Consider the following 8,513-nt stretch of genomic DNA (forward strand, 5'->3'; position numbering starts at 1 on the left):
AACTTTTTACTTCTTATCTTTTTTTTTTTTAAAAATGTAAGGAGTGGAACTAAAATGTATAGGCTTAAAAATAATTACTCAAGTAAAGTACATATAACCAAAATCTCTACTTAAGTACATTAAAAAAGTATTTAGTTACATTACATCTCTGCTAGCGCCAGAATACCATAAAGACTTGTTTAACTTAAGTATTTTTCTTTACATATTTCAAAAACTATTTCTGCTCAGAAGCCAAATTAAAGTGAAGTTAAATGTTTAAAAAAGAAGTCATCAGCCTCTACTTCAAGAGCAAACAACGCGTTTCTCAGGTTGAACAACATCTAGAATCTAAACTAAACTTTAAAATAGAGGTTAAATGTTTCACATTTTTACATATTTTAAGACAAAACTATTTAAAATGAAAACACCCTTATCTGGCCTCAGGAAAAGGGCCTGAAACAGGAGACATAAGTGATGACAGGTAAAGTAAACATTCTCTTCACTCCTGAGCCTAAACAACAAAAGATTCCAGGGAGTAGTCTTATCCTCCCACACTGCCCTTCAATTAGCCTCAAATGGCTTTTAGAAGATGGGATTTAAAGTGCAGCTTTTACTGACAGGAATTATTTCAGAATAACCCCGACAGCTGGGATCAAATATACTGATAATTTTTTTTCATTTTTCTTAACATTAAATCTACATTTGTTTCATTTATTGGGATCATGTTGGTACTTCTTACATATTTTCAAAAAAATAACGTAAAATAAAAAAAATTGTAGCAACTTTCAAATTTAAATAAACCAAACCCTGACTATTTTTTAAATCAGATAAACAGACATTTTTCCAGTTTCTCAGAGAGTCTGAGTCAACTTTAAACTGGTCAAATTGCACAACAGATGTGTTCACTTTTTAAAAAACCACAAACCATTACATTAATTACTTTATAATTTTTTAATTACATGTTCTCATTAACAACTTTGAAAACAAAAGCATCTGGTTGACGSTTTGTTGGAAATGTTCTGGATCCAAACCAGTTTTGTTCCAGTTTCCAACAGTGAATATCTTTTWTATTAACTCATATTAACAAACCTGAAGAACTTTTTAATTTGAAAAAAATCAAACAAAAAAACAAAGAGGTGTCAGAAAATGAGCTGTAAGATTCACCAACATTTGCATTTTTTGASAGAAAAGACGAAATCAGAGTAAAAAAAAGGTTTTCTGGTTAATAAATGTCCAAACTACTGATTAACATATTTCATGATTATCAGCGTCTCCTTTAAGCTTACCCACAGTCTCCATCCCAGTCTTCAGCTACAGCCACGTCAGTGAGGTGCTAGCGCGTCTTGCCGTCAGCAGAGGCAGGTGTGCTGCCGGGCCTCTCGGCTGCTCTTTATAAAGCCCCAGCCGGAGGCAGGGATGGACCGGGACGTCACAGAACCTCACCGAGTGTTGGAGGTCACGTGCTGCTGAGCTGGTTCAGTGTGTATGCTGTTATGAATCAGCTCCTGCTCTGCAACTACACAACAGAGCACGAGGTGCAAAAATGTGCAAGCGGTCTKCGACGATTTCCCGAGTCTGAATGTTGTAACAGAGCACACTTGACTCTGAAAACAAGTTTATATGTTATGTAAGTGTTTTTTTCCACGATCAATGCTGTATTTTTCCCCACACGGTCACATTTAAACACAGTGCACTGTCAACAATGTAAGGAACGAATGTGTARCATACAGGTTTATACCAGGTCACAGGATTTAACCCTTAAAACATCCGTAGTGTGTTTCAGAAAGCTTACTAGTACGTTACTTCGAAGAAAAAAAAGAAAGATAGTCTGCCTGCATTTTTGTTCAGCCCCCGATTTATCTGCAGATTTGCAATAATGGAGAATTTCTTTGTCGACTCTTTACTGTTATCAACACTTCCACTCATTTTATTGACCCGGTTCGTCCTGTTTAGGGTCATGAGGGTGTCAGGAGGTGAGGTGGCCGGGCGAGAGGTGGGGTCAGGCCACCGGTCGATCACAAGGGCTCACACGGAGGYGAAGGAAACAAACAACAATTCACACCTGGGGACAGTTTAGAGCTGCCAGAGAACCCAACACACCTGGAGAAAACCCACGCACATTCTGGACGGGGAGGGGATGTTGTCATACTTGGAGAGAACCTGCACAGGCAGAGCGCGTCAAGTAGTCCACACAGAAAAAAACCGGTAATCTTTCTGTGAGGCGACAGCAGTTTAAAAAAAGGCATCTGTTTGTGTAAAACAGGTTGTCTGTTTTTGTTGCTCTGACTGAAAACACTCTTTTCTATTGTAAATGAATGCTTTGGACCTGAAAGTTTGGTCTCTTTCTAATCCTTGATCATAAATCTTCTCACCACGTCTGTGTTGTTTTAGTAAACAATCAACAACAAAAACACAACACGCATCTCTGACTGCGATCAGGTCTGTGTGGCTTTTTTTTTGGCCACTTTAGTTCCCTTAAAAAAAACATCAATTCAACGGTATTTTTAAACTTCCTTCAGCATTAAGGAGAACAAAGGTCAACTGTGTCTTAAGGAGGTGAATCAGGTAAACACACCTCACAAATAACTGTCAACACCCTTGACAACTTTTGGTTATGGCTCAGAGAGCAGGTAAACCAACTGCTGGGTTCGGTTTGGGTTTTGATCACGATGAAGCGCGTTCATAAACAAWAAGGATGAGAATTAATGTTTCAATCCTGAAAAACACCTTAAACAAACAAACAACAAAAAAATAATCAAAACGAGGAAACTGCCCAGTTGTATGAGATATTTTGCTAACAGACACTAAAAAAACATCTTTGGCTTTCAGCAGTAGGCACTAAACATTTCCTGTTTCTGTAAAAATCCTCATATTCTAATCTGGGATAAGATTGTTTGTCTGTGTGGAGGTTTTTTAAACTTTTTTTTTTTGTGTGCGTGTCGGCAAACAACCAGGCAGCTCCTTCATGAAGAACCAAAGGTTCTGCTGACCCGGGAGCACACATCATCAGAGCTGAACCACCAACAGCTGATGCAGAATCAGGCTGACRAAGCACAACTTATGCAAATGTAACGCAGGCGTGATTCACAACCTGGAAACAAAATCCTGAAGCAGCAGGCAGGAAACGGTGTCACTTAGTCTGACCTTGTTTTTTTCTTTTCTTTTTTACATTTCATTACAATGTAATGAATCACCATGACACAATGAGCAAATACATCAATTTCTGCTCTTCAAGCACTCGGTGACGGTGGGAAGAAAGACCTCTGTTTAACAGGAGGTAATATTTATTGAACTTATCTGCTTCAGTTGTCCTTACTTAGCATCTACACAATGTGGTGCGAAAGTTTGGGCAGCCTTGTTAATTTCCCTGATTTACCTTTATAAATCATTGATTGTTTGGATAAAAATATCAGTAAAATACATCATACAGGGCCTACAGGGGACAAACACAGTGATATTTGAGAAGTGAAATGAAGTTAATATGATTTACAGAAAGTGTGCAATAATTGGTTAAACAAAACTAGGCAGGTGCATAAATTTGGGCACCATAAAAAACCCTAACTCACAAGATATTCCTACATTACAAAGCTACATACATAGCATTTCCCCCAGTGTTTATAGGCCTGGTGGGCCGCCATGCTACTTGACCCCTACCAGACAAAGTGTCGTTTTTTTAACCAGCTTTATCCCAATATAATATTTTGTCAGTTTGTTTGGTTGATGATACGATGTTTCAATATCACCAAGTCTSTTGTGATATAATTTTGATTTAATTCACAAGTCTGTGATYGACATGGACTAGATCTACATCGGGCGTATGACGACGGTATGGACCGATGTTTTGGTTTTCCTTCCATGTAATTGAATYATTAATCATTTAATTGATACATCAATGTATTATTACATCCCTAGTATTTACCTGCTACCCCAGCAGCCTCCAGATGATTAATATCAAATGATGAATGGAAAAGGAGCAATGTTCACAAAATTTGACAGCCATTTGATTTTAATGAGATGATTTTATTCTAACAATCTAAACCCTTTAAAATCAAAAAGGCAGAATAGCCAGTATGTTATGATGCTTTGATAAACTGTGGTGACAACATGCTTTTTGTTTATTTTACGTGTCTGTTTACTAAAGAGATCAACAAACGCAAACGCTAGAGTATCGATCTGACCTCTTTTTTTTTTTTTTACATCGATCTGTATCGCAGCCGCTCCGCTTTCGCGTCTTCGATTTTACGTCAGCGGCGCGGCAATTTTGATTGTTATACGGCAGCCGCTGAGATGGACCAAAACAAAAAGTCCGCGGTTTGGAAGTATTTTAAAACACTAAACCACAGCAAACTGGTAGCAACTTGCAATATTTGTCACGCGGATGTTTCTCGTACTTCGTATAACACCACCAATTTAATCGGGCATTTACGAACCAAACACGAGGACGAGTACATAGAGTTCATGAAGACAACCACGGGTCGGATAATTGAAAAGACAGAACTCGTGTTACCGCGGGACAGCAAAAAGAAGAAAAGGTTTTCAAACCGGAAGGCTCCGGATGAGCGACTCATCGATGCGCTGGAGAAAGTAGGAGTCCTTCTGAGGGTGTGGAGAAAACAAGGTACGTCCCCTCCCCCTCCGAAACTATGTTTGTCATCGCCTTGCTAGTTTACATTTCACTTGGTGGTGATAAATACAAATTATAAACAGATTTTCTTCACTTCTGAGGAATCAAAACATCACCGAACTTCTTCTACAGTTTGCGGCAGACGAGTCATTACTGCCATCTAGAGGTGAAATGTGTAAAAACTCTACATTTCTAAAAATAAATAAATAAATCCTGATTAGATTACTATTTATTTATTTATTTATTTATTTATTTATTTATTTTATTTTACCTACGAGTTTTTCTCTGTGAGCAAAATATTCTTTGAATAGATTTTATTGACGATTTCAAAATTTATTCACTGGATGTTCAAGATGGCTGCCACGTCCAGCTGACCCCAGAAAACAGAAATGTGGTCATCTAATTTGATACAGATCAGTGTGGTCGTAGCTGACAGTTATTCCCAACACATTCTCTAGGGATGTGGATAAAATGTTTCATCCCACACCAATWTCAAATCTGACAGCGGATACAAAAAGAACACCACAAACTTGACAAAATAACACAGAAATCGTGATTATCTCAGGTATGCAAGTTATGGATGCTTGTTTAGGTGAAATCAGCTCATGTTTTCTTGCTGCAGTTCACAGCAGAAGCAATCTGTGACCATTTCACATTCTTCATTAACTTCCTTAGTGTTCAAGACATCGCCATGAAATTTTAAGGGGRAAAAAATCACATTCTGGTTTTTGTAGGAAGCATCTTTTTATCCTAAAAACTAACAAAACTTTATAACATCCAATGCAAAAGTAGCAGAGAAGGTATAAAATAATATTACAAGGTTCATCTCAGCAAACCGCAACATCAAATAAAGTTAAGGTGTCTTAGAAAGCAAGGAAATGAAAACAGTTTAAGAAAAATGGGCCTCATGCAAGAACCGTTCGTACGAACAGATTTGTTCTCATTGTGTGTACGAGTGATTTAGGAGAACTTGTGGCATTCACAAATTTTCTCGTATTGTAAAATTTTTTTCTCCAGAAAATTCATGAGTGGTCCAGACCTGTCGTATATTTTACGAGCAGTCGGTCTGCTGTTATCCAGACGGATTTTCTTCAACAATAACTTTATATTTCATTAGTTTGAAGATATTTCAAGTTGAAAATAAATCACACTCCATAATTATGTTGGCAGTAGGTTATTCTGTTTGAATTGCAATTATAATTGTAAATGTAGTAATGTAACTAACGACATACATTGGTTAAATTAAATTGGCTATTAATGCTGTTGTGTAACACTACAATATTAGCTTGAAGGTCTCAAACTTCAACTTTAATTATGCTTTAATTGAAGTTTAATTTGTCTCGATGTATAATGAGCTTTATAGATGATGTTATTTTTTAAATCAAATTTTATTTCAGCACATCAGTTACGCTATTTTCTTCAAAGTGCCAGCCATATTTTGGAGACATTTTAAAATGCTTTCTTCAAAACCGCATCTGTCACCACTTGCGTGCGTGGGAGACGGCAGGGGGCACATCGRTCCGGGCTGTGGCTCTTCTTCTGAATAAATGAAAATTATTTTACACAGTTGTTTACACTTAAATTAAAAATACTGGACCAAAGGAAAACCAGAGCAGGACTAGAGAGAGATGAATATGATTTAGATTTTTTATTTCTGTGACTGTACGACCCACAGTAGACACGACATTAACAGTCATCATTTCATTCCTCGGCTTTAGCAGCTCCTTTAATTCCACAGCTGACGCTGCTAAAAATGACAGATTTTTTTTCTCGATCTCGGAGAGCAGGATTTCAATCTTCTAACTCGTAAAGTTCTTCTTTTTACTTTTCGCTGTCATTTTCATGAATGGACACTTCCTGGTATTTAGGGCAGGAAGCATATCCTTAAATGGTGTTTTTGTGGTAATTATGCTAATCTCCTCTCCTCGTGCACGAGCATCTGGATATGCATTCATCAGTTTACGCAGCTCATTTACACACTTTTCCTGAAGATAGAAGAGTTTGTTGAATCTGAWGTGGCATGTTCGTACGAGCCCTTCGTATGAACCAAAGTAAGAGAAATTTAGGATAAAAATACGAAAAAGTTCTTGCATGAGGCCCAATGTGAACRTCTGTTTTGTAAACAAAGCTCCTCCAACAATTACAGAGTGTGAAAGGCATCAAGTGACGAAGACAAACGTTGACACACTTTGCTAAAATACTTCAACATTTCAAATCAGTATGGAATTTGGAACAAAGGCAGATCAAATAATGTTCTTCAAGTATGCTTACCTCTTAAAGAGCTCACTAGAAAAACTCGGGTGATTGACTTTACTATTTTCAAATAAGCATCTCTTCAAAACACATCGACAGAAATTAAAAACTGGAAGACCAGGCTGTAGCTAACTACCTGACGTCAGCACGCTTTGCTGAAATTCGTAGAAATAACGAAGCAGGAGGAAACAACAGGAGCAGCGTGACACAATCCGGTCACAGCAGTTTGGGAAGAAAATGGCAGCCAACATCCCTATTACATTTAACTGTTTGTTAGCAAAATATCTGGTGAACCACTGGATGGTTTTCATGACTATCATCTGCAGCTGAGGTGTCCACATAAAGCAATGTTTCTTGACAAAACAGTTTATATTTTTACACAACGTGACAACTGTAGGGCAGCAACAGCAGATTATCAGAATCCAAGTATTGTTTTACATGCATGTTGGACGTGTGCGGTTATTTGTGTGTGTGGGTCAGGGTTTGTGGTGTTAAATTGCTCCTTTCACACTTTGACCTTAAAGACGGCCAGCCTTCTCCACTGCACGGCTGAGRCGACACAAACATAAACAAAGACCGACATCATCAGTTGTAAAAACAGCGGTGGCTTGTTTTGGTCACACAATGCGTCTTTTCTTAGAGATGGAACTTTAAAAAAAAGTCAACATTTAGGACTTTCATGTTTTGTCAAAGCACTTCAAGAATAAAATTAGTTTTTTATTCCCAGCTTTTAAATGCTAACTTCCTGCTGCAGAGGTTTACAGGAGGCAGCCATCAGTGCAGTTTTAATACAACAAACATTTTGATTCAACATCCCCCAAGAGGAAAAATGAGACTTGTGGCAGCAACCTTACTCGCACAAATATATAAAGAAGCGAATAAGAGAGATTTAAAACAGGATATCTAAAAAAACCCTGCCTCACATATGAACCACATCACAATCAGTGTAGCTAAGAATTAAGAACAAAATCCTGCTCCTTGTTTTTCTGAACGCCTACCTTCTTCACAGGAAGTAGGTGGTCTTCAGTCTCAGCAGCAGCAAAGCCTCCGCAGTGTTTCCTCCCGCTGGTGTGTGGCACAGAGAAAAACAACGTGCCTCCTTTAGCATGTACATGTGTGCTTGTTTTAGTTTGGTGGGGTAAAAGAGAGCAGCTGACTGACCCTTTAGAGGCAGGRCAAGGTCACAAAGGAGAAAAACTTAAACCTTTCTGCCATCTGGTGGATGTGATCGCACAGGAAACGTGTCTTTCATCACCAAAAGTGTGCAAATCTGAAAACAGACAGAAGGATGTATTCAAGCAGAGTTGTAAAGTAACTAAGTACAAATACTTTGTTACTGTACTTAAGTAGAAATTTTGGTCATCTGTACTTTACTTGAGTAATTATTTTTCAGTGTGCTTTTAAATTTTACTCATTACATTTTTACACAATTATTTGTACTTTTTACTCACTACATTTATTAAAAAGGTAAGAAGTAGAAAATCTTTACTCCTATTTTATTCTGAGTTGTTATTACTTAAAAAATACCATCCTGATAAATTGTGTCTCATGGATAGAGTGAATTTAATTGTGTTTGGATGAGAAGTATAAATATATATACTATTTTGACACACAGCTGTGTGCAGCTGTGATGTACACAACCCATCACAGCTGCACA

General features: G+C 37.6%; 2 protein-coding genes across 5 annotated transcripts in view; one reads left to right on the forward strand and one right to left on the reverse strand.

Moving 5' to 3' along the window:
• The window catches only part of noctb (nocturnin b), a 16,439-nt gene that overhangs the window by 7,076 nt on the left and 850 nt on the right, over positions 1-8,513 (reverse strand). The window contains exons 2-3 of one of the 4 annotated variants that reach the window (XM_014018506.1): positions 8,018-8,126; positions 7,855-7,921 (exon numbers count right to left, since the gene is read on the reverse strand). Coding sequence is in view for 1 of the 4 variants with exons in the window: in XM_014018504.1 (XP_013873958.1) it covers positions 1,266-1,278 (13 nt within the window). In the remaining 3 variants the exon portion in view is untranslated. Of the gene's footprint in view, positions 1-1,265; positions 3,129-4,521; positions 4,612-7,854; positions 8,127-8,513 lie in introns of those variants that run through there. The other 3 variants (XM_014018505.1, XM_014018507.1, XM_014018504.1) reach the window with 3 other exon arrangements.
• LOC106524616 (uncharacterized) overlaps positions 4,033-8,513 on the forward strand; it is a 20,630-nt gene continuing 16,149 nt past the window's right edge. The window contains exon 1 of the mRNA XM_014018483.1: positions 4,033-4,597. Within this exon, the coding sequence (XP_013873937.1) occupies positions 4,267-4,597 (331 nt within the window). The 5' untranslated portion in view covers positions 4,033-4,266. The remainder of the gene's footprint in view (positions 4,598-8,513) is intronic.

Source organism: Austrofundulus limnaeus, unplaced genomic scaffold (assembly GCF_001266775.1).
Source record: "Austrofundulus limnaeus strain Quisiro unplaced genomic scaffold, Austrofundulus_limnaeus-1.0 Scaffold194, whole genome shotgun sequence".
Lineage (NCBI taxonomy): Eukaryota > Metazoa > Chordata > Actinopteri > Cyprinodontiformes > Rivulidae > Austrofundulus > Austrofundulus limnaeus.